The sequence below is a fragment of the Coregonus clupeaformis genome, unplaced genomic scaffold, assembly GCF_020615455.1.
Source record: "Coregonus clupeaformis isolate EN_2021a unplaced genomic scaffold, ASM2061545v1 scaf0078, whole genome shotgun sequence".
In the NCBI taxonomy this organism is placed as follows: Eukaryota; Metazoa; Chordata; class Actinopteri; order Salmoniformes; family Salmonidae; genus Coregonus; species Coregonus clupeaformis.
The window spans coordinates 665,001-691,556 of record NW_025533533.1 but is presented as its reverse complement, the minus strand read 5'-3'; the positions used below and the strand labels follow the sequence as shown (position 1 = coordinate 691,556).

The following is a 26,556-nucleotide window of genomic DNA, read 5'->3' as shown; positions in this document are numbered from 1 at the left end:
CCTGCTGTGTTACTGTACCCTGGCCTGCTGTGTTACTGTACCCTTCTGTGTTACTGTACCCTGGCCTGCTGTGTTACTGTACCCTGCTGTGTTACTGTACCCTGGCCTGCTGTGTTACTGTACCCTGCTGTGTTACTGTACCCTGGCCTGCTGTGTTACTGTACCCTGCTGTGTTACTGTACCCTGGCCTGCTGTGTTACTGTACCCTGGCCTGCTGTGTTACTGTACCCTGGCCTGCTGTGTTACTGTACGCTGCTGTGTTACTGTACCCTGGCCTGCTGTGTTACTGTACCCTGCTGTGTTACTGTACCCTGGCCTGCTGTGTTACTGTACCCTGCTGTGTTACTGTACCCTGGCCTGCTGTGTTACTGTACCCTGGCCTGCTGTGTTACTGTACCCTGGCCTGCTGTGTTACTGTACGCTGCTGTGTTACTGTACCCTGGCCTGCTGTGTTACTGTACCCTGCTGTGTTACTGTACCCTGCTGTGTTACTGTACCCTGCTGTGTTACTGTACCCTGGCCTGCTGTGTTACTGTACCCTGGCCTGCTGTGTTACTGTACCCTGGCCTGCTGTGTTACTGTACCCTGGCCTGCTGTGTTACTGTACGCTGCTGTGTTACTGTACCCTGGCCTGCTGTGTTACTGTACCCTGCTGTGTTACTGTACCCTGGCCTGCTGTGTTACTGTACCCTGCTGTGTTACTGTACCCTGGCCTGCTGTGTTACTGTACCCTGGCCTGCTGTGTTACTGTACCCTGGCCTGCTGTGTTACTGTACGCTGCTGTGTTACTGTACCCTGGCCTGTTACTGTACCCTGGCCTGCTGTGTTACTGTACCCTGGCCTGTTACTGTACCCTGGCCTGCTGTGTTACTGTACCCTGGCCTGCTGTGTTACTGTACCCTGGCCTGCTGTGTTACTGTATGTTGCTGTGTTACTGTACCCTAGCCTGCTGTGTTACTGTACCCTGGCCTGTTGTGTTACTGTACCCTGGCCTGCTGTGTTACTGTACCCTGGCCTGCTGTGTTACTGTACCCTGGCCTGCTGTGTTACTGTACCCTGGCCTGCTGTGTTACTGTACCCTGGCCTGCTGTGTTACTGTACCCTGCTGTGTTACTGTACCCTGGCCTGTTACTGTACCCTGGCCTGCTGTGTTACTGTACCCTGGCCTGTTGTGTTACTGTACCCTGGCCTGCTGTGTTACTGTACCCTGGCCTGTTGTGTTACTGTACCCTGGCCTGCTGTGTTACTGTACCCTGCTGTGTTACTGTACCCTGGCCTGTTGTGTTACTGTACCCTGGCCTGCTGTGTTACTGTACCCTGGCCTGCTGTGTTACTGTACCCTGGCCTGCTGTGTTACTGTACCCTGGCCTGCTGTGTTACTGTACCCTGGCCTGCTGTGTTACTGTACCCTGGCCTGCTGTGTTACTGTACCCTGGCCTGTTACTGTACCCTGGCCTGTTACTGTACCCTGGCCTGCTGTGTTACTGTACCCTGGCCTGCTGTGTTACTGTACCCTGGCCTGCTGTGTTACTGTACCCTGGCCTGCTGTGTTACTGTACCCTGGCCTGCTGTGTTACTGTACCCTGGCCTGTTGTGTTACTGTACCCTGGCCTGCTGTGTTACTGTACCCTGGCCTGCTGTGTTACTGTACCCTGGCCTGCTGTGTTACTGTACCCTGGCCTGCTGTGTTACTGTACCCTGGCCTGCTGTGTTACTGTACCCTGGCCTGTTACTGTACCCTGGCCTGCTGTGTTAATGTACCCTGGCCTGCTGTGTTACTGTACCCTGGCCTGCTGTGTTACTGTACCCTGGCCTGCTGTGTTACTGTACCCTGGCCTGTTACTGTACCCTGGCCTGTTGTGTTACTGTACCCTGGCCTGTTACTGTACCCTGGCCTGCTGTGTTACTGTACCCTGGCCTGTTACTGTACCCTGGCCTGCTGTGTTAATGTACCCTGGCCTGCTGTGTTACTGTGCCCTGGCCTGCTGTGTTACTGTACCCTGGCCTGCTGTGTTACTGTACCCTGGCCTGTTACTGTACCCTGGCCTGCTGTGTTACTGTACCCTGGCCTGCTGTGTTACTGTACCCTGGCCTGCTGTGTTACTGTACCCTGGCCTGCTGTGTTACTGTACCCTGCTGTGTTACTGTACCCTGCTGTGTTACTGTACCCTGGCCTGCTGTGTTAATGTACCCTGGCCTGCTGTGTTACTGTACCCTGGCCTGCTGTGTTACTGTACTCTGATAACTGATTTATTGATCTCTGAACAGCAGTAGAGGACATATGTAGTGGTTCTGGATTGTGTTTGGGGCTAAATAGTTTATTGATTTTAAATTCCCCTGCTGGTGGTTTTATTCAACCTGTCAGATATACAAACAGGGATATGTTTTCTTCAATCACCCTCATTGATCAGCCCTTCATCCCTCCGCTATCTCTCCATCCTCTCTCCATCCTCTCTCATCCTCTCTCCATCCTCTCTCCATCTCTCTCCATCCTCCCTCCATCCTCCCTCCATCCTCTCTCCATCCTCTCAAAGCAGTAATACAGTACAGTTCATTTCAGTTGAATGACATTTTGACAATTTAACTTTCTCTTCTATCTCTCCTCTCCTCTCCTCTCCTCTCCTCTCCTCTCCTCTCTCTCCTCTCCTCTCCTCTCCAGTCCAGGAGGCTTGTAACCTGGTGCCTATGGACCCAAACGGTCTGTCTGACCCCTACGTGAAGCTCAAACTCATCCCCGACCCCAAGAGTGGCACCAAGCAGAAGACCAAGACCATCAAGTGCAACCTCAACCCCACCTGGAACGAGACATTCACGTTGTGAGATATCTCTACTCTTTATAATATCTTTGTTATACAGACCTTCACATTTAGAGATATATTTCATGTTAATAATGTCTTTGGTTATAAAAATCACATGGTGCGCCATCTCCCATGTTTATAATATCTTTGTTGTAGAACCCTTGGAGTTGGGAGAGCTCTAGACTTTACACTATCGTTGTTTTGAAGGAGATCCAGGCAACACACGTATAAACATACAGGAGGAAGGGAAAGATTGTGTTGCGCTTTTCTCTCTTCCTCCTCCCTTCTGTAGTGCTCTGATGGAGTCTGATAAGATCTCTAATCTGTCTGGTGTGTGGTCTCAGTTGATCACCAATAGTCTGATAAGATCTCTAATCTGTCTGGTGTGTAGTCTCAGTTGATCACCAATAGTCTGATAAGATCTCTAATCTGTCTGGTGTGTAGTCTCAGTTGATCACCAATAGTCTAAGATCTCTAAAATGTCTGGTGTGTAGTCTCAGTTGATCACCAATAGTCTAATAAGATCTCTAATCTGTCTGGTGTGTGGTCTCAGTTGATCATCAATAGTCTGATAAGATCTCTAATCTGTCTGGTGTGTAGTCTCAGTTGATCACCAATAGTCTAAGATCTCTAAAATGTCTGGTGTGTAGTCTCAGTTGATCACCAATAGTCTAATAAGATCTCTAATCTGTCTGGTGTGTGGTCTCAGTTGATCATCAATAGTCTGATAAGATCTCTAATCTGTCTGGTGTGTAGTCTCAGTTGATCACCAATAGTCTGATAAAATCTCTAATCTGTCTGGTGTGTAGTCTCAGTTGATCACCAATAGTCTGATAAGATCTCTAATCTGTCTGGTGTGTAGTCTCAGTTGATCACCAATAGTCTGATAAGATCTCTAATCTGTCTGGTGTGTAGTCTCAGTTGATCACCAATAGTCTAAGATCTCTAAAATGTCTGGTGTGTAGTCTCAGTTGATCACCAATAGTCTAATAAGATCTCTAATCTGTCTGGTGTGTGGTCTCAGTTGATCATCAATAGTCTGATAAGATCTCTAATCTGTCTGGTGTGTAGTCTCAGTTGATCACCAATAGTCTGATAAGATCTCTAATCTGTCTGGTGTGTAGTCTCAGTTGATCACCAATAGTCTGATAAGATCTCTAATCTGTCTGGTGTGTAGTCTCAGTTGATCACCAATAGTCTGATAAGATCTCTAATCTGTCTGGTGTGTGGTCTCAGTTGATCACCAATAGTCTGATAAGATCTCTAATCTGTCTGGTGTGTGGTCTCAGTTGATCACCAATAGTCTGATAAGATCTCTAATCTGTCTGGTGTGTGGTCTCAGTTGATCACCAATAGTCTGATAAGATCTCTAATCTGTCTGGTGTGTAGTCTCAGTTGATCATCAATAGTCTGATAAGATCTCTAATCTGTCTGGTGTGTAGTCTCAGTTGATCACCAATAGTCTGATAAGATCTCTAATCTGTCTGGTGTGTAGTCTCAGTTGATCACCAATAGTCTGATAAGATCTCTAATCTGTCTGGTGTGTAGTCTCAGTTGATCACCAATAGTCTGATAAGATCTCTAATCTGTCTGGTGTGTAGTCTCAGTTGATCACCAATAGTCTGATAAGATCTCTAATCTGTCTGGTGTGTGGTCTCAGTTGATCACCAATAGTCTGATAAGATCTCTAATCTGTCTGGTGTGCGGTCTCAGTTGATCACCAATAGTCTGATAAGATCTCTAATCTGTCTGGTGTGTAGTCTCAGTTGATCACCAATAGTCTGATAAGATCTCTAATCTGTCTGGTGTGTAGTCTCAGTTGATCACCAATAGTCTGATAAGATCTCTAATCTGTCTGGTGTGCGGTCTCAGTTGATCACCAATAGTCTGATAAGATCTCTAATCTGTCTGGTGTGTGGTCTCAGTTGATCACCAATAGTCTGATAAGATCTCTAATCTGTCTGGTGTGTGGTCTCAGTTGATCACCAATAGTCTGATAAAATCTCTAATCTGTCTGGTGTGTAGTCTCAGTTGATCACCAATAGTCTGATAAGATCTCTAATCTGTCTGGTGTGTAGTCTCAGTTGATCACCAATAGTCTGATAAGATCTCTAATCTGTCTGGTGTGTGGTCTCAGTTGATCACCAATAGTCTGATAAGATCTCTAATCTGTCTGGTGTGTGGTCTCAGTTGATCACCAATAGTCTGATAAGATCTCTAATCTGTCTGGTGTGTAGTCTCAGTTGATCACCAATAGTCTGATAAGATCTCTAATCTGTCTGGTGTGTAGTCTCAGTTGATCACCAATAGTCTGATAAGATCTCTAATCTGTCTGGTGTGTGCTCTCAGTTGATCACCAATAGTTAGTTGGTGTGCAGAAGCCTTAGGATAGACCTTTAACATTTAGAATATCTGTGAATGATACTTTACACTCTGCCAAGATAACATCAAGATAAAGACATCAAGATAAAGTATGAAACGGTTGCATCTTGTGAGGTGTGATTCTCTCTCTCTCTCCCTATAGTCCTCTGAAGGACTCTGATAAGGACCGGCGTCTGTCGGTGGAGATCTGGGACTGGGATCTGACCAGCAGGAACGACTTCATGGGAGCGCTGTCCTTCGGCATCTCAGAACTCCAGAAACAAGGAGTGGACGGATGGTGAGATGGATGGAGGGAGGGAGTGGATGATGGAGGGAGGGAGGGAGGGAGGGAGGGAGGTGGAGGAGGGAGTGGATGATGGAGGGAGGGAGGGAGTGGATGATGGAGGGAGGGAGGGAGTGGAGGATGGAGGGAGGGAGTGGATGATGGAGGGAGGGAGGGAGTGGAGGGAGGGGATGATGGAGGGAGGGAGGGAGTGGATGATGGTGAGATGAGGAGAAGGGTGGACTTTATGGGCTCTCTCTCCTTTGGTCCAGTATGCCAGGGGCAGTTTCCCAGAGGAACTCATACCTGTGTTGATCTATAGGGCTCTATTTTAACCAGCCTAACACAATGGTAAACCTAAGCTCAGGTGGCCCCATGGATTCACGGGCGTGTCAGAAATAATGTTGCTGTTTTCACTATTATAATTATCGGCACACTTGCTGGCGTTGGCGGTTAAAGGGCTGGGTTTTGATTAATAAACACGTTGTGGGTGTGTCGAGGTTTGGCCCTTTACTGACCAATCAGAACGTGCTCCATGGCGAAAAATGTGTTTGCTTCAAGCTGTGTATTTTACAGTCTTTTATGTATTGCCTTGGAATCAACTTCAATTCCAATGTTAGTCCCTTATAGTTTGTTAAATGGCTTACAGAAACGAAATAACAAAATGTAGACCTATCTTCGCTAAATAGGTTAACTTGAACCCAATTTCTGTCCACATTGTTCTAAGTAATTCCATGGCTTCAATAGCATTCACACTGACATAGGGACTAGGCCTACTGTAAATTACATTATGGCTGAGCATGGACATGCCAAACGTTGTCAATAAGCAAGATTACATTCATTATTGATAAGGCCTGAGAAGAGAACGATTTAATTATAATCAAATTCTAAACAAAACTAAACAACTTGTTTTAAATAGACAATGTCCCATTTACAGGCACCATCATTTCTCCCTGTGGGCAAATAATATTGAACCAGCCTTCATTATAGTAGACCTGAGGGAGGGCTTGTTGTTGATCCAGCCTTCATTATAGTAGACCTGAGGGAGGGGTTGTTGTTGATCCATCCTTCATTATAGTAGACCTGAGGGAGGGCTTGTTGTTGAACCAGCCTTCATTATAGTAGACCTGAGGGAGGGGCTTGTTGTTGAACCAGCCTTCATTATAGTAGACCTGAGGGAGGGGCTTGTTGTTGAACCAGCCTTCATTATAGTAGACCTGAGGGAGGGGCTTGTTGTTGAACCAGCCTTCATTATAGTAGACCTGAGGGAGGGCTTGTTGTTGAACCAGCCTTCATTATAGTAGACCTGAGGGAGGGGCTTGTTGTTGAACCAGCCTTCATTATAGTAGACCTGAGGGAGGGGCTTGTTGTTGAACCAGCCTTCATTATAGTAGACCTGAGGGAGGGGCTTGTTGTTGAACCAGCCTTCATTATAGTAGACCTGAGGGAGGGGCTTGTTGTTGAACCAGCCTTCATTATAGTAGACCTGAGGGAGGGCTTGTTGTTGAACCAGCCTTCATTATAGTAGACCTGAGGGAGGGGCTTGTTGTTGAACCAGCCTTCATTATAGTAGACCTGAGGGAAGGGCTTGTTGTTGAACCAGCCTTCATTATAGTAGACCTGAGGGAAGGGCTTGTTGTTGAACCAGCCTTCATTATAGTAGACCTGAGGGAGGGGCTTGTTGTTGAACCAGCCTTCATTATAGTAGACCTGAGGGAGGGGCTTGTTGTTGAACCAGCCTTCATTATAGTAGACCTGAGGGAGGGGCTTGTTGTTGAACCAGCCTTCATTATAGTAGACCTGAGGGAGGGGCTTGTTGTTGAACCAGCCTTCATTATAGTAGGCCTGAGGGAGGGGCTTGGGTTTTGAACATATATGAAACGGAAAACAAGCCATTGTTACAGGTTACAGATAACTTCTAGATACGAGGTTCACCGGTATTCACCGAGGTTCTCATCTCTCGTTTCATGATGCGTGGACACGTAGCCTACGTCATGGAGGGGGGGGGTTACGGACGTCCAAAACGGGACCTGCACGGCTAAAATAAAGTGGGCCTGCCTATAATACACAGATAAAAAGGGAACGGCAGCTCACTGTTTAAATCCTTTCAAACTTTCTATTTTAATAAAGCTTCGCTGATTTTAAGATTTATTTCTAAGCCGGTCTCAGGAGCCAAACACTTTATCGGCAGTCTTGACTACTTCGCGATTGCATTGTTGCAGACAAAAAAAAAAAGCATTCATTGAGAGGAGGAGATGCTTGGTTTTTAATAAAATACAACGAAATGGGAAAAAAACATTAGTTTATGTTTCTAAATACGTAGTATACAGGCACCAAAAGCACATTAGGCTGCTCTTGTTCCGTGCGTATATGAGCAGGGTGCGTCATGGCTGGATAGGCTGCGTTTCCGCTGTCAATATTCATGCCATAACCAACTGGGTTACCGCTAAAACCAGCGTTTGGTTGGTCTTAAATATCCCTACCAGTGAGTTTAACATAGAGCCCCTGGTGTTAATCTGTAGTGTTAATCTGTAGTGTTAATCTGTAGTGTTAATCTGTAGTGTCAATCTGTAGTGTTAATCTGTAGCGTCAATCTGTAGCGTCAATCTGTAGTGTCAATCTGTAGTGTTAATCTGTAGTGTCAATCTGTAGTGTCAATCTGTAGTGTCAATCTGTAGTGTCAATCTGTAGTGTCAATCTGTAGTGTCAATCTGTAGTGTTAATCTGTAGTGTTAATCTATATATTCTATAGGTTTAAGTTGCTGTCCCAGGAGGAGGGAGAGTACTTTAATGTTCCCGTCCAACCAGACGGAGAAGACGGCAACGAGGAACTACGACAAAAGTTTGAGGTGAGAAACCAAAGACCACTTCCTGGGTCTGAAGGAAACATTCTGGAGGGAAGTGAGGTGTCAACCGGAGGGAGGGTTGCTAGTATTAAATCCTACATGGCATATATACATTTATTTTCCACCATCATTTGCAAATAAATTCATTAAAAGTCCTACAATGTGATTTTCTGGAAAAAAAATTCTCATTGTGTCTGTCATAGTTGACGTGTACCTATGATGAAAATTACAGGCCTTTCTCATCTTTTTAAGTGGGAGAACTTGCACAATTGGTGGGCTGACTAAATACTTTTTTCCCCCCCACTGTATATGACAAGTGTGCAGCACTCTTCAGTCCTGACTTCAGTTCTTCTGGAGTGGAGACCATGGAGTTAGTTTAGGGGGCAGTTGTCAAACTCAAATGTTCACAAAACAAACTGCAACGCTGATCATAACTTCTCTCTCCCTCTCTCCCCCCCCCCTGTCAGAGGGCTAAGATTGGTCCTGGGAAGAACACAGATGGGTCTTCCTCTAACTCCGTCTCTAAGTACGATAGCAACGGTAACCAGGACCGCGTCAAACTGACAGACTTCAACTTCATCATGGTGTTGGGCAAGGGCAGCTTCGGGAAGGTAGGGGGACGGAGAGACTGTGTGGGGGTGGAGACTGTGTGGGGGTGGAGAGACTGTGTGGGGGTGGAGACTGTGTGGGGGGTGGAGAGACTGTGTGGGGGGTGGAGAGACTGTGTGGGGGGGGTGGAGAGACTGTTTGTGGGGGGGTGGAGAGACTGTGTGTGGGGGGGTGGAGAGACTGTTTGTGGGGGGGGGAGAGACTGTGTGGGGGGTGGAGAGACTGTGTGTGGGGGTGGAGAGACTGTGTGGGGGTGGAGAGACTGTGTGGGGGTGGAGAGACTGTGTGTGTGGGGATGGAGAGACTGTGTGGGGGTGGAGAGACTGTGTGGGGTGGAGACTGTGTGGGGGTGGAGAGACTGTGTGGGGGTGGAGAGACTGTGTGTGTGGGGATGGAGAGACTGTGTGGGGGGTGGAGAGACTGTGTGGGGGTGGAGACTGTGTGGGGGTGGAGAGACTGTGTGGGGGGGTGGAGAGACTGTGTGGGGGTGGAGAGACTGTGTGTGGGGGGGATGGAGAGACTGTGTGTGGGGGGGTGGAGAGACTGTGTGTGGGGGTGGAGAGACTGTGTGTGGGGGGTGGAGAGACTGTGTGTGGGGGGTGGAGAGACTGTGTGTGGGGGGTGGAGAGACTGTGTGTGGGGGGGTGGAGAGACTGTGGGGGGTGGAGAGACTGTGTGTGGGGGTGGAGAGACTGTGTGTGGGGGGTGGAGAGACTGTGTGGGGGGTGGAGAGACTGTGTGTGGGGGGGTGGAGAGACTGTTTGTGGGGGGTGGACAGACTGTGTGTGGGGGTGGAGAGACTGTTTGTGGGGGTGGAGAGACTGTGTGTGGGGGTGGAGAGACTGTTTGTGGGGGGTGGAGAGACTGTGGGGGGGGGTGGAGAGACTGTGTGTGGGGGTGGAGAGACTGTTTGTGGGGGGGTGGAGAGACTGTTTGTGGGGGGTGGACAGGGTGTGTGTGGGGGGGTGGAGAGACTGTGTGTGGGGGGGTGGAGAGACTGTTTGTGGGGGGTGGAGAGACTGTGTGTTGGGGGTGGAGAGACTGTTTGTGGGGGGTGGAGAGACTGTGGGGGTGGAGAGACTGTGTGTGGGGGGTGGAGAGACTGTTTGTGGGGGTGGAGAGACTGTGTGTGGGGGGTGGAGAGACTGTTTGTGGGGGGTGGAGAGACTGTGTGTGGGGGGTGGAGAGACTGTTTGTGGGGGTGGAGAGACTGTGTGTGGGGGGTGGATAAACTGTTTGTGGGGGGTGGACAGGGTGTGTGTGGGGGTGGAGAGACTGTGTGGGGGGGGTGGAGAGACTGTGTGTGGGGGTGGAGAGACTGTGGGGGGTGGAGAGACTGTGTGTGGGGGTGGAGAGACTGTGTGTGGGGGGGGGTGGAGAGACTGTGTGTGGGGGTGGAGAGACTGTGTGGGGGGGGTGGAGAGACTGTGTGTGGGGGTGGAGAGACTGTGTGTGGGGGGGGTGGAGAGACTGTGTGTGGGGGTGGAGAGACTGTGTGTGGGTGGTGGAGCCATCTGAAGAAGTTGACTCTTTCTCTCTCTTTCTCTCTCTACCATTTCACATGGCAATTTGCAAAGATTTTTGTCCAATTTGTCACAAATGTCCTGACGGGGTGAAACATTTGTTGAAGTGTTGCTTGATTTAAAGGGATACTCAGGGATTTTGGCAATGATGGTATCCACGAGTCAGATGAACTTGTGGATACCATTTTTATGTCTCTGTGTCCAGTATGAAGGAAGTTAGAGGTAGTTTCGCGAGCCAATGCTAACTAGCGTTAGCGGAGTGACTGGAAGTCTATGGGTATCTGTTAGCATCCCTTCAACTGTTTTATGCTGTAAGAGTTCAATCACAGAATTGCAAAAATCCTGGAGTGACTGTTAAATATTCCCTCTCATCTCTAGGTGATGTTAGCAGAGCGTAAAGGAGCAGATGAGCTGTATGCCATAAAGATCCTGAAGAAGGATGTTGTGATTCAGGATGATGATGTGGAGTGTACCATGGTTGAGAAGAGAGTCCTGGCCCTGTCAGGGAAACCTCCCTTCCTCACGCAGCTCCACTCCTGCTTCCAGACCATGGTAAACACACACACACACACACACACACACACACACACACACACACACACACACACACACGAGGCACACACACACACACACACACACACAGAGAGGCACACACCATTCTCCAGAGCAGGTGCTTTTATCAGTGTTTTCTGAGGTGGAATTCTGGGAATACTTTCTCTGTTTCTCTTTCTTTCAATTCTTATTGGGAAACATATGTTTTACATTGCCAAAGCAAATGGAATAAGCTACTGAGGATGGTAGCTGACTCTATAGCCACTCCTATCGGTCATATCTTTAATCTGAGCCTAGAGGAAAGTCTTTGTGCTCAGGCCTGGAGGGAACTTGTTCTCAACTGGCTTACCTGGTTAAATAAAGGTGAAATAAATAAAAAAATGCTGATGATTCAACCATATACGCATCAGCAACCACAGCTAATGAAGTCACTGAAACCCTTAACAAAGAGTTGCAGTCTGTTTTGGAACGTGTGGCCACTAATAAACTGGTCCTGAACATCTCTAAAACTAAGGGTGGGGTGAGACAGGGATGCAGCTTGAGCCCCACCCTCTTCAACACATATACATATATATATATATATATATATATATATATATATATACACACAGTGGGGAGAATAAGTATTTGATACACTGCTGATTTTGCAGGTTTTCCTACTTACAAAGCATGTAGAGGTCTGTAATTTTTATCATAGGTACACTTCAACTGTGAGAGACGGAATCTAAAACAAAAATCCAGAAAATCACATTGTATGATTTTTAAGTAATTAATTTTTGCATTTTATTGCATGACATAAATATTTGATCACCTACCAACCAGTAAGAATTCCGGCTCTCACAGACCTGTTAGTTTTTCTTTAAGAAGCCCTCCTGTTCTCCACTCATTACCTGTATTATGTGTTGAAGAGGGTGGGGCTCAAGCTGCATCCCTGTCTCACCCCTTAGTGAGGAAAGAAATAGGTGTGTTTTTTGCTAATTTTAACCACACACTTGTTGATTGTGTACATTGATTTTATAATGTCGTATGTTTTCCCCCCAACACCACTTTCCATCAATTTGTATAGCAGACCCTTATGACAAATTGAGTCAAAAAGCTTTTTTTGAAATCAACAAAGCATGAGAAGACTTTGCTTTTGTTTTGTTTGTTTGTGAATTAGGGTGTGCAGAGTGTCTACGTGGTCTGTCGTACGGTATTTTGGTAAGAAGCCAATTTGATATTCGTTCGGGACGTTATTTTCACTGAGGAAATGTTGGAGTCTGCCGTTGATGATATTTACATTACATTTTAGTCATTTAGTAGACTCTCTTATTCAGAGCGACTTACAGGAGCAATTAGGGTTAAGTGCCTTGCTCAAGGGCACATCGACACACTTTTCACCTAGTCGGCTCGGGGATTAGAACCAGCGACCTTTCAGTTACTGGCACAACGCTCTTAACCACTAAGCTACATGATAGCGCAGAGAATTTTTCTGAGATTGCTGCTGACGCGTGTTCCACGGTAATTCATGGGGTCAAATCTGTCTCCACTTTTGTGGATTAGGGGTGATGAGGTCTTGGTTCCAAATATTAGGGAAGTTGTCAGAGCTGATGGTAATGTTGAAGAGGTTAAGAATAACCTATTTGAATTTGTGGTCTGTATGTTTTATCATTTCATTTAGGATACCATAACACCACAAGCCTTTTTGGGTTGGAGGGTTTGTATTTTGTCCTGTAGCTCATCCAATGTAATTGGAGAATCCAGTGGGTTCTGGTAGTCTTTAATAGCTGATTCTAAGTTTAGTAAATGATAATGGATATGTTAGCTTAGTGGGTAAGAGCGTTGTGCCAGTAACCGAAAGGTCGCTGGTTCTAATCCCCGAGCCGACTAGGTGAAAAATCTGTCGATGTGCCCTTGAGCAAGGCACTTAACCCTAATTGCTCCTGTAAGTCGCTCTGGATAAGAGTGTCTGCTAAAATGACTAAAAATGTAAAATGTTTTTGCTCTTGGTTTTTTGTTATATGGCCGAAAAGAGTGGTTTAGCCATACACTCTTTGTGTTGTTGTTTATTTAGTACGTTTCAATTTTCCCAGAAGTGATTTGATTCTATGCATTCTTCAATCACAATGAGCTGTTTTCTGACGTGCTGTTCCTTCTTTTTCCGTAGTGTATTTCTGTATTGTTTTAGTGTTTCACCATAGTGAAGGAGTAAGCTAAGGTTTTCTGGTTCTCTGTGTTTTTGGTTAGATAGGTTTCTCAATTTCTTTCTTAGGATTTTTACGTTCTTCATCAAACCATTTCTCATTGTTGTAAGTTGTCTTAGGTTTTCTGCCAGAATTTTAATGTGATATGTTAGCTGATAGGTCACAGATATTGTTCAGGCTCCCTACTGCTATGTTTACACCTTCACTATTGCAGGAAAACATTTTGTCCAGGAAGTTTTCTAAGAGGGATTTATTGTTGGCCAATAGTTGTTTGGTAGGTTTCTACACTACCCTCCTTCCATCTATTGCATTTTCTTAATAGAATGCAGTTGTCATGGTTGATTATTGCTCCGTTCAAGTAGATTGCGATTTTGCTGTGATCTTATAGGGATGTCAGTGGGCTGACTGTGAATGCTCTGAGAGAGACTGGGTTGAGGTCGGTGATAAAATAGTCTACAGTACTTCTGCCAAGAGATTAGCTATAGGTGTACCAACCATAGGAGTCCCCTCGAAGCCTACCATTGACTATGTACATACCCAGCGTGCGACAGAGCTGCAGGAGTTGTGACCCGTTTTTGTTGGTTATGTTGTCGTTGTTGTGTCTAGGGGGGCATATGGGGGAGGGAATGCTGTCACCTCCAGGTAGGTGTTTGTCTCCCTGTGTGCGGAGGGTGTCAGGTTCTTGTCCAGTTCTGGCATTTAGGTTGCCACAGACTAGTACATGTCCCTGGGTCTGGAAATGATTGATTTCCCCGTCCAGGATGGAGAAGCTGTTGATCTGTTGCTCCTGTGTGAGGTGCTGCGGTCGAAGGCGATGTCCTTTAGGGTCCTGGTGAAGGTGGGCACTGCTGCCGTGTAGAGGTGGACCTGGTCCTAAAGCTGGAGTGGTGGGCCAGGTAAACATTTTGTTTTGAGGCACAGTCACAGGAAATACTTGCGTTTACCCGCTGTATGGTAGCAGGGTGAAAAGTATTTTCGTGGTAGCAGGGTGGAGATAACCACTTGTGCGTTGGGGAAAGTAGAATAAGCTTTTTCTATCACTCCCTTGAGTGATGTGGCCACCCTTTCCTGCTGTGCTCTCAGGTCGTTTGTGCCTGTGTGTATTATTATGTGGCTGGGTGATCCTAGTCGGTCCTCAGACAGAAGGTCTAGGGCGCGCTGGGTGTTTGGACACCAGAGTTTAGACACTGTGTGTTTGGGAAACATTATTTTCTTGTATGTATTTCCCGTTTGAGTCCATAAGGAGTACAATCTGTTGCTTGTGTGTGTCCTCAGTGGGTGTGGGGGGGGTCGTCAGGAGGGCTATCAGGGTGGCTGACAGTGGGGGTGCTAGGAGGGGGTGGGGTCCCCTGGGCTTGGGGTTCTTCATTTATCTGTCCTGCTGTGATGTCGAGGCTATGGTTAGGGTCTGGGGTGGACTGTCCTGCTGTGATGTCGAGGCTATGGTCAGGGTCTGGGGTGGACTGTCCTGCTGTGATGTCGAGGCTATGGTCTGAGGTGGGCTGTCCTGCTGTGATGTCGAGGCTATGGTCAGGGTCTGGGGTGGACTGTTCTGCTGTGATGTCGAGGCTATGGTCAGGGTCTGGGGTGGACTGTCCTGCTGTGACGTCGAGGCTATGGTCAGGGTCTGGGGTGGACTGTTCTGCTGTGATGTTGAGGCTATGGTCTGAGGTGGGCTGTCCTGCTGTGACGTCGAGGCTATGGTTAGGGTCTGGGGTGGGCTGTCCTGCTGTGATGTCGAGGCTATGGTCTGAGGTGGACTGTCCTGCTGTGATGTCGAGGCTATGGTTAGGGTCTGGGGTGGACTGTCCTGCTGTGATGTCGAGGCTATGGTCTGAGGTGGGCTGTCCTGCTGTGACGTCGAGGCTATGGTCAGGGTCTGGGGTGGACTGTCCTGCTATGATGTCGAGGCTATGGTCAGGGTCTGGGGTGGACTGTCCTGCTGTGATGTCGAGGCTATGGTCAGGGTCTGGGGTGGGCTGTTCTGCTGTGATGTCGAGGCTATGGTCAGGGTCTGGGGTGGACTGTCCTGCTGTGACGTCGAGGCTATGGTCTGAGGTGGGCTGTCCTGCTGTGACGTCGAGGCTATAGTCAGGGTCTGAGGTAGGCTGTCCTGCTGTGATGTCGAGGCTATGGTTAGGGTCTGAGGTGGGCTGTCCTGCTGTGATGTCGAGGCTATGGTTTACATTTACATGTTAGTCATTTAGCAGACGCTCTTATCCAGAGAGACTTACAGTAGTGAGTCATTTAGGAGACACTCTTATCCAGAGAGACTACAGTAGTGAGTCATTTAGGAGACACTCTTATCCAGAGAGACTTACAGTAGTGAGTCATTTAGCAGACGCTCTTATCCAGAGAGACTTACAGTAGTGAGTCATTTAGCAGAACGCTCTTATCCAGAGAGACTTACAGTAGTGAGTCATTTAGCAGACGCTCTTATCCAGAGAGACTTACAGTAGTGAGTCATTTAGCAGAACGCTCTTATCCAGAGAGACTTACAGTAGAGTCATTTAGCAGACGCTCTTATCCAGAGAGACTTACAGTAGTGAGTCATTTAGCAGAACGCTCTTATCCAGAGAGACTTACAGTAGAGTCATTTAGCAGACGCTCTTATCCAGAGAGACTTACAGTAGTGAGTCATTTAGCAGACGCTCTTATCCAGAGAGACTTACAGTTAGTGAGTCATTTAGCGGACGCTCTTATCCAGAGCCACTAACAGTAGTGAGTCATTTAGCAGACGCTCTTATCCAGAGAGACTTACAGTTAGTGAGTCATTTAGCAGACGCTCTTATCCAGAGAGACTTACAGTTAGTGAGTCATTTAGCAGACGCTCTTATCCAGAGATACTTACGGTAGAGTGCATACATTTTCATACTTATCCCCCATAAAATCATACTGGTCCCCCTTGGGAATCAAACCCACAACCCTGGTGTTGCAAGCGCCATGCTCTGCCAACTGAGCTACACGTGACCAGCTATGGTCTTGGGTAGACTGTTCTGCTGGCTTCTCTGCGGGGGTGGCCGGCTCTCTAATGGGTTGTTCTCTGTCACCCGTCATCGTTCTCACCTTCTCCTCCAGCACTCTGATCCTCTCCTCTAGTGCTCTGTTCTTCTCCTGCTCCTGCTCTTTCTCCTGTTGATGTTGTCTCACCACAGTCCAGAGTGCAGACATGTCTCTCTCTACCTCCAGCTCTCCAGGTCTAGTTAAGGGGGTGTTGTTTTTGATGCAGTAGATGGATGGATGGATGGATGGATGGATGGATGGAATAGATCTCCCTCCCCACTCTCTCTTTACCCCTTCTCTCTGTCTCTCTCCAGGACAGCTTGTATTGTGTGATGGAGTATATGTATATATATCTCTCACTCTCACCCTCTCTCTCTCTCTCTCTCTCTCTCCAGGACAGGTTATATTTTGTGATGGAGTATATCAACGGAGGAGACCTCATGTATCAGATCCAGCAGGTCGGCAAGTTCAAGGAACCCCACGCTGTGTGAGTACACACAACACACACACACACACACACACTCCTATGCCTGGTCTAACTCAGTGTGTGTGTGTGGTGTGTAGGTTCTATGCTGCAGAGATTTCCCTCGGCCTCCTCTTCCTCCATTCCAAAGGCATCGTTTACCGGTGAGTCAGTGTGTTAGTTCATGTTTGTTATGTGTGGTATTCCGTCTGGCCCCGCGGCCTTGTGAATGTTTGTCAGCAAGACAAAGGAGCTGGTCGTAGAGGGCCGAGCATCAATCCGTTGTAGTGGAGCGGGTTGAGAGCCTTAGCGTCCACATCCCTAAGGATCTATCATGGTCCAAAACACACCAACACAGTCGTGAAGCTGGCACGACAACACCTCTTCTCCCTCAGGAGGCTGAAACGATTTGGCATGGGCCCTCAGATCCTCAAAAAGTTATACAGCTGCACCATTGAGAGCATCTTGACTGGCTGCATCACCGCCTGGTATGGCAACTGCTTGGCATCCCACCGCAAGGCACTACAGAGGGTAGTGCGTACGGCCCAGTACATCACTGGGGCCAAGCTTCCTGCCATCCAGGACCTCTATACCAGGCGGTGTCAGAGGAAGGCCCCAAAAATTGTCAGACTCCAGCCACCCTAGTCATAGACTGTTATCTCTGCGCCAAGTCTGGGACTAAAAGGCTCCTGAACAGCTTCTACCCCCAAGCCATAAGACTGCTGAACAGTTAATTAAATGGCTACCCGGACTATTTGCATTGACACTCTTGCACCGGCTCTATGCACACTCACTGGACTCTACCCACACACTCACTGGACTCTACCCACACACTCACTGGACTCTACCCACACACTCACTGGACTCTACCCACACACTCACTGGACTCTACCCACACACTCACTGGACTCTACCCACACACTCACTGGACTCTACCCACACACTCACTGGACTCTACCCACACACTCACTGGACTCTACCCACACACTCACTGGACTCTACCCACACACTCACTGGACTCTACCCACACACTCACTGGACTCTACCCACACACTCACTGGACTCTACCCACACACTCACTGGACCCTACCCACTAACTCACTGGACTCTACCCACACACTCACTGGACTCTACCCACACACTCACTAGACTCTACCCACACACTCACTGGACTCTACCCACTAACTCACTGGACTCTACCCACACACTCACTGGACTCTACCCACACACTCACTGGACTCTACCCACTAACTCACTGGACTCTACCCACACACTCACTGGACTCTACCCACACACTCACTGGACTCTACCCACACACTCACTAGACTCTACCCACACACTCACTGGACTCTACCCACACACTCACTGGACTCTACCCACACACTCACTGGACTCTACCCACACACTCACTGGACTCTACCCACACACTCACTGGACTCTACCCACACACTCACTGGACTCTACCCACACACTCACTGGACTCTACCCACACACTCACTGGACTCTACCCACACACTCACTAGACTCTACCCACACACTCACTGGACTCTACCCACACACTCACTAGACTCTACCCACACACTCACTGGACTCTACCCACACACTCACTAGACTCTACCCACACACTCACTGGACTCTACCCACACACTCACTGGACTCTACCCACACACTCACTGGACTCTACCCACACACTCACTGGACTCTACCCACACACTCACTGGACTCTACCCACACACTCATTAGACTCTACCCACACACTCACTGGACCCTACCCACACACTCACTGGACTCTACCCACACACTCACTGGACTCTACCCACACACTCACTGGACTCTACCCACACACTCATTAGACTCTACCCACACACTCACTGGACCCTACCCACACACTCACTGGACTCTACCCACACACTCACTGGACCCTACCCACACACTCACTGGACTCTACCCACACACTCACTGGACTCTACCCACACACTCACTGGACTCTACCCACACACTCACTAGACTCTACCCACACACTCACTGGACTCTACCCACACACTCACTGGACTCTACCCACACACTCACTGGACTCTACCCACACACTCACTGGACTCTACCCACACACTCACTGGACTCTACCCACACACTCACTGGACTCTACCCACACACTCACTGGACTCTACCCACACACTCACTAGACTCTACCCACACACTCACTGGACTCTACCCACACACTCACTAGACTCTACCCACACACTCACTGGACTCTACCCACACACTCACTAGACTCTACCCACACACTCACTAGACTCTACCCGCACACTCACTGGACTCTACCCACACACTCACTGGACTCTACCCACACACTCACTGGACTCTACCCACACACTCACTGGACTCTACCCACACACTCACTGGACCCTACCCACACACTCACTGGACTCTACCCACACACTCACTGGACTCTACCCACACACTCACTAGACTCTACCCACACACTCATTAGACCAGGGTTCTTCAATTCCGGTCCTGGAGGGCCGAAACACCTCTGTTTTTCATCCTCTCCTTCTAATCAGGGGCTAATTCAGACCTGGGACACCAGGTGAGTGCAATTAACTACCAGGTAGAAATAAAAAACAGAAGTGTTTCGGCCCTCCAGGACCGGAATTGAAGAACCCTGCACTGGACTCTACCCACACACTCACTAGACTCTAGGCTGGGTTTCCCTTTGTAATCCGTAATAGTTGACAGATCCGTCGAGCGTCAGAGCCGGCCTAGTAGGATTCGATCTTAGTCCTGTATTGATTCTTTGCCTGTTTGAGGTCGAAGCGGGACTTCTTATAAGTGTCAGGATTAATGTCCCGCTCCTTGAAAGCGGCAGCTCTAGCCTTTAGCTCAGTGCAGATGTTGCCTGTAATCCAGGGCTTCTGGTTGGGACATGTACGGACGGTCACTGTGGGGACGACGTCATCGATGCTCTTATTGGTGGACCCGGTTAGCGTCTGCATCATCTGACCACTCCCGTATTGAGCGAGTCACTGCTACTTCCTGCTTTACAGTAGGTCTATGTTGTTGTTAGCTGAAGTTATGGGTCCTACAGTAGGTCTATGTTGTTAGGTGAAGTTATGGGTCCTACAGTAGGTCTATGTTATTGTTAGGTGAAGTTATGGGTCCTACAGTAGGTCTATGTTATTGTTAGGTGAAGTTATGGGCCCTACAGTAGGTCTATGTTGTTAGGTGAAGTTATGGGTCCTACAGTAGGACTATGTTGTTGTTAGGTGAGGTTATGGGTCCTACAGTAGGTCTATGTTATTGTTAGGTGAAGTTATGGGTCCTACAGTAGGTCTATGTTGTTAGGTGAAGTTATGGGTCCTACAGTAGGTCTATGTTGTTAGGTGAAGTTATGGGTCCTACAGTAGGTCTATGTTGTTGTTAGGTGAAGTTATGGGTCCTACAGTAGGTCTATGTTGTTGTTAGGTGAAGTTATGGGTCCTACAGTAGGTCTATGTTGTTAGGTGAAGTTATGGGTCCTACAGTAGGTCTATGTTGTTGTTAGGTGAAGTTATGGGTCCTACAGTAGGTCTATGTTGTTGTTAGGTGAAGTTATGGGTCCTACAGTAGGTCTATGTTGTTGTTAGGTGAAGTTATGGGTCCTACAGTAGGTCTATGTTGTTAGGTGAAGTTATGGGTCCTACAGTAGGTCTATGTTGTTAGGTGAAGTTATGGGTCCTACAGTAGGTCTATGTTGTTAGGTGAAGTTATGGGTCCTACAGTAGGTCTATGTTGTTTTAGGTGAAGTTATGGGTCCTACAGTAGGTCTATGTTATTGTTAGGTGAAGTTATGGGTCCTACAGTAGGTCTATGTTGTTGTTAGGTGAAGTTATGGGTCCTACAGTAGGTCTATGTTATTGTTAGGTGAAGTTATGGGTCCTACAGTAGGTCTATGTTGTTGTTAGGTGAAGTTATGGGTCCTACAGTAGGTCTATGTTGTTGTTAGGTGAAGTTATGGGTCCTACAGTAGGTCTATGTTGTTAGGTGAAGTTATGGGTCCTACAGTAGGTCTATGTTGTTAGGTGAAGTTATGGGTCCTACAGTAGGTCTGTTATTTTTCCCAGATGGATCAGAATTGACATCATGTTACCTGGAGGAAAATGGGGGAGGGTCGTGCGTTTTCAATTTCAGTCAAGGGGAGGGTTTAGTATTTGTTTATCTGGTCATGTAGTTTGTAATTGATGACGTCAATATTTCTCAGTGTTTTAGATTGTTGCTCATTAGGCTTTATATAGATTGGTGATGAGTCGTTCACGAACCAACAGCTCTTTTTGAACGTCTCTTTTTGATGGAACATTGGGAACCAAATCACATCGGTGAACGGCTCGTTCATTTGGCTCCCTGATTCTAGGAACAGGTTATATTTACTGAAAGAGCCGTTCATTTGGCTCCCTGATTCCAGGACAGGTTATATGTTCTGAAAGAGCCGTTCATTTGGCTCCCTGATTCCAGGACAGGTTATATTGTGTGAAAGAGCCGTTCATTTGACTCCCTGATTCTAGGACAGGTTATATTGTGTGAAAGAGCCGTTCATTTGACTCCCTGATTCCAGGACAGGTAATATTGTGTGAAAGAGCCGTTCATTTGACTCCCTGATTCCAGGACAGGTTATATTGTGTGAAAGAGCCGTTCATTTGACTCCCTGATTCCAGGACAGGTTATATTTACTGAAAGAGCCGTTCATTTGGCTCCCTGATTCCAGGACAGGTTATATTGTGTGAAAGAGCCGTTCATTTGACTCCCTGATTCCAGGACAGGTTATATTGTGTGAAAGAGCCGTTCATTTGGCTCCCTGATTCCAGGACAGGTTATATTGTGTGAAAGAGCCGTTCATTTGGCTCCCTGATTCCAGGACAGGTTATATATTGTGTGAAAGAGCCGTTCATTTGACTCCCTGATTTGAATACTCCTACTACTATTTTTTGATCTGTTTATCTACAGAAAGTTACTTGATTCTCTAAAGAATAGAATAAATTGTGGGGAGTCTGTTCCACGCTGAACGCTGATCTTTATCAGTGCGTAAATAAAACATCAATAATCTGTGGCCAATCTAGTAATTTTGGCCAAGGTAAAAAAGTATTTGAACGCACTTCTCAATCTAACATAATGTTTCTGATGTCCAGAAGCTGTTGTCGTAGTATGTACATTGTGTGTGTTCTTAACGCGTGTTTGTGCTAACTGGTCAGATTCGTTCGTCCGGACTGCCAGATTGTGAGGCGTGATTCATCACTCCAGAGAACGCGTTTTCCACTGCTCCAGAGTCCAATGGTGGCGGGCTTTACACCACTCCAGCCGACGCTTGGCGTTGCGCGTGTTGATCTTAGGCTTGTGTGCGGCTGCTCGGCCATGGAAACCCATTTCATGAAGCTCCCGACTAACAGTTCTTGTGCTGACGTTGCTTCCAGAGGCAGTTTGGAACTCAGCAGTGAGTGTTGCAACCGCTACGCGCTTCAGCACTCGACGGTCCCGTTCTGTGAGCTTGTGTGACCGCTTCAGCACTCGACGGTCCCGTTCTGTGAGCTTGTGTGACCGCTTCAGCACTCAACGGTCCCGTTCTGTGAGCTTGTGTGACCGCTTCAGCACTCGACGGTCCCATTCTGTGAGCTTGTGTGGCCTGCCACGGTTCCACTTCACAGTGACAGCACTTCCTGTTGACCGGGGCAGCTCTAGCAGGGCAGGAATTTGACGAACTGACCTGTTTGAAAGGTGGCATCCTATGACGGTGCCACGTTGAAAGACACTGAGCTCTTCAGTACGGGCCATTCTACTGCCAATGTTTGTCTATGGAGATTGCATGGCTGTGTGCTCGATTTTATACACCCGTCAGCAACGGGGTGTGGCTGAAATAGCCGAATCCACTAATTTGAAGGGGTGTCCACATACTTTAGTATATATGGTTTATGTCTAATATGTCTGTGTGTGTATGTTTGTTTAATGTGTGTGTCTGTGTGTGTGTGTGTGTGTGTGTTTAATGTGTGTGTGTGTGTGTGTTTAATGTGTGTGTGTGTGTGTGTGTGTGTGTTTAATGTGTGTGTGTGTGTGTGTGTGTTTAATGTGTGTATGTGTCTCTCTCCTAGGGATCTGAAGCTGGACAACGTGATGCTGGATGCAGAGGGCCACATTAAGATAGCTGACTTTGGGATGTGTAAAGAGAACATGTTAGACGGTGTCACCACCAAGACCTTCTGTGGGACCCCCGACTACATCGCTCCTGAGGTAATGGAGTCTTCTGTTCTGTTCTGCTCTGTTCTTCAGCCTCCTCTCCTCTCCTCTCCTCTCCTCTCTTCTCCTATCTCATCCCCCTCTCCTCTCCTCCTCCAGATCATAGCGTACTCCTCTCCTCTCTTCTCCTATCTCATCCCCCTCTCCTCTCCTCCTCCAGATCATAGCGTACTCCTCTCCTCTCTTCTCCTATCTCATCCCCCTCTCCTCTCCTCCTCCAGATCATAGTGTACTCCTCTCCTCTCTTCTCCTATCTCATCCCCCTCTCCTCTCCTCCTCCAGATCATAGCGTACTCCTCTCCTCTCTTCTCCTATCTCATTCTCCTCTCCTCTCCTCCTCCAGATCATAGCGTACTCCTCTCCTCCTCCAGATCATAGCGTACTCCTCTCCTCTCTTCTCCTATCTCATTCTCCTCTCCTCCTCCAGATCATAGCGTACTCCTCTCCTCTTTTCTCCTATCTCATCCCCCTCTCCTCTCCTCCTCCAGATCATAGCGTACTCCTCTCCTCTCTTCTCCTATCTCATCCCCCTCTCCTCTCCTCCTCCAGATCATAGCGTACTCCTCTCCTCTCTTCTCCTATCTCATCCCCCTCTCCTCTCCTCCTCCAGATCATAGTGTACTCCTCTCCTCTCTTCTCCTATCTCATCCCCCCTCTCCTCTCCTCCTCCAGATCATAGCGTACTCCTCTCCTCTCTTCTCCTATCTCATTTCTCCTCTCCTCTCCTCCTCCAGATCATAGCGTACTCCTCTCCTCTCTTCTCCTATCTCATCCCCCCTCTCCTCTCTTCCTCCAGATCATAGCGTACTCCTCTCCTCTCTTCTCCTATCTCATCCCCCTCTCCTCTCTTCCTCCAGATCATAGCGTACTCCTCTCCTCTCCTCCTCCAGATCATAGCGTACTCCTCTCCTCTCTTCTCCTATCTCATCCCCCTCTCTTCTCCTCCTCCAGATCATAGCGTACTCCTCTCCTCTCCTCCTCCAGATAATAGCGTACTCCTCTCCTCTCTTCTCCTATCTCATCCCCCTCTCCTCTCCTCCTCCAGATCATAGCGTACTCCTCTCCTCTCTTCTCCTATCTCATCCCCCTCTCCTCTCCTCCTCCAGATCATAGCGTACTCCTCTCCTCTCTTCTCCTATCTCATCCCCCTCTCCTCTCCTCCTCCAGATCATAGCGTACTCCTCTCCTCTCTTCTCCTATCTCATCCCCCTCTCCTCTCTTCCTCCAGATCATAGCGTACTCCTCTCCTCTCTTTTCCTATCTCATCCCCCCTCTCCTCTCTTCCTCCAGATCATAGCGTACTCCTCTCCTCTCTTCTCCTATCTCATCCCCCCTCTCCTCTCCTCCTCCAGATCATAGCGTACTCCTCTCCTCTCTTCTCCTATCTCATCCCCCTCTCCTCTCTTCCTCCAGATCATAGCGTACTCCTCTCCTCTCTTCTCCTATCTCATCCCCCTCTCCTCTCTTCCTCCAGATCATAGCGTACTCCTCTCCTCTCTTCTCCTATCTCATCCCCCCTCTCCTCTCTTCCTCCAGATCATAGCGTACTCCTCTCCTCTCTTCTCCTATCTCATCCCCCCCTCCTCTCTTCCTCCAGATCATAGCGTACTCCTCTCCTCTCTTCTCCTATCTCATCCCCCCTCCTCTCTTCCTCCAGATCATAGCGTACTCCTCTCCTCTCTTCTCCTATCTCATCCCCCTCTCCTCTCTTCCTCCAGATCATAGCGTACTCCTCTCCTCTCTTCTCCTATCTCATCCCCCCTCCTCTCTTCCTCCAGATCATAGCGTACTCCTCTCCTCTCTTCTCCTATCTCATCCCCCCTCCTCTCTTCCTCCAGATCATAGCGTACTCCTCTCCTCTCTTCTCCTATCTCATCCCCCCTCTCTCTCTTCCTCCAGAACATAGCGTACTCCTCTCCTCTCTTCTCCTATCTCATCCCCCCTCCTCTCTTCCTCCAGATCATAGCGTACTCCTCTCCTCTCTTCTCCTATCTCATCCCCCCTCTCCTCTCTTCCTCCAGATCATAGCGTACTCCTCTCCTCTCTTCTCCTATCTCATCCCCCTCTCCTCTCTTCCTCCAGATCATAGCGTACTCCTCTCCTCTCTTCTCCTATCTCATCCCCCCTCCTCTCTTCCTCCAGATCATAGCGTACTCCTCTCCTCTCTTCTCCTATCTCATCCCCCCCTCCTCTCTTCCTCCAGATCATAGCGTACTCCTCTCCTCTCTTCTCCTATCTCATCCCCCTCTCCTCTCTTCCTCCAGATCATAGCGTACTCCTCTCCTCTCTTCTCCTATCTCATCCCCCCTCCTCTCTTCCTCCAGATCATAGCGTACTCCTCTCCTCTCTTCTCCTATCTCATCCCCCCTCCTCTCTTCCTCCAGATCATAGCGTACTCCTCTCCTCTCTTCTCCTATCTCATCCCCCTCTCCTCTCTTCCTCCAGATCATAGCGTACTCCTCTCCTCTCTTCTCCTATCTCATCCCCCCCTCCTCTCTTCCTCCAGATCATAGCGTACTCCTCTCCTCTCTTCTCCTATCTCATCCCCCTCTCCTCTCTTCCTCCAGATCATAGCGTACTCCTCTCCTCTCTTCTCCTATCTCATCCCCCTCTCCTCTCTTCCTCCAGATCATAGCGTACTCCTCTCCTCTCTTCTCCTATCTCATCCCCCCTCTCCTCTCTTCCTCCAGATCATAGCGTACTCCTCTCCTCTCTTCTCCTATCTCATCCCCCCTCTCCTCTCTTCCTCCAGATCATAGCGTACTCCTCTCCTCTCTTCTCCTATCTCATCCCCCTCTCCTCTCTTCCTCCAGATCATAGCGTACTCCTCTCCTCTCTTCTCCTATCTCATCCCCCTCTCCTCTCTTCCTCCAGATCATAGCGTACTCCTCTCCTCTCTTCTCCTATCTCATCCCCCTCTCCTCTCTTCCTCCAGATCATAGCGTACTCCTCTCCTCTCTTCTCCTATCTCATCCCCCTCTCCTCTCCTCCTCCAGATCATAGCGTACTCCTCTCCTCTCTTCTCCTATCTCATCCCCCTCTCCTCTCTTCCTCCAGATCATAGCGTACTCCTCTCCTCTCTTCTCCTATCTCATCCCCCTCTCCTCTCCTCCTCCAGATCATAGCGTACTCCTCTCCTCTCTTCTCCTATCTCATCCCCCCTCTCCTCTCTTCCTCCAGATCATAGCGTACTCCTCTCCTCTCTTCTCCTATCTCATCCCTCTCTCCTCTCTTCCTCCAGATCATAGCGTACTCCTCTCCTCTCTTCTCCTATCTCATCCCCCCCTCCTCTCTTCCTCCAGATCATAGCGTACTCCTCTCCTCTCTTCTCCTATCTCATCCCCCTCTCCTCTCCTCCTCCAGATCATAGCGTACTCCTCTCCTCTCTTCTCCTATCTCATCCCCCTCTCCTCTCTTCCTCCAGATCATAGCGTACTCCTCTCCTCTCTTCTCCTATCTCATCCCCCTCTCCTCTCTTCCTCCAGATCATAGCGTACTCCTCTCCTCTCCTCCTCCAGATCATAGCGTACTCCTCTCCTCTCTTCTCCTATCTCATCCCCCTCTCTTCTCCTCCTCCAGATCATAGCGTACTCCTCTCCTCTCCTCCTCCAGATAATAGCGTACTCCTCTCCTCTCTTCTCCTATGTCATCCCCCTCTCCTCTCCTCCTCCAGATCA

The 26,556-nt window shown here is 48.4% G+C and overlaps 1 protein-coding gene across 2 annotated transcripts in view; it reads left to right on the top strand.

Annotated features, from left to right (window-relative positions):
* Positions 1–26,556, top strand: part of LOC121557030 (protein kinase C beta type) — a 102,086-nt gene that overhangs the window by 54,320 nt on the left and 21,210 nt on the right. For both annotated transcript variants that reach the window (XM_045213097.1, XM_045213098.1), the window contains exons 6-13: positions 2,660–2,816; positions 5,323–5,457; positions 8,195–8,291; positions 8,756–8,899; positions 10,799–10,972; positions 16,554–16,645; positions 16,723–16,785; positions 22,735–22,873. In XM_045213097.1, coding sequence (XP_045069032.1) covers positions 2,660–2,816; positions 5,323–5,457; positions 8,195–8,291; positions 8,756–8,899; positions 10,799–10,972; positions 16,554–16,645; positions 16,723–16,785; positions 22,735–22,873 — 1,001 coding nt within the window. The remainder of the gene's footprint in view (positions 1–2,659; positions 2,817–5,322; positions 5,458–8,194; positions 8,292–8,755; positions 8,900–10,798; positions 10,973–16,553; positions 16,646–16,722; positions 16,786–22,734; positions 22,874–26,556) is intronic.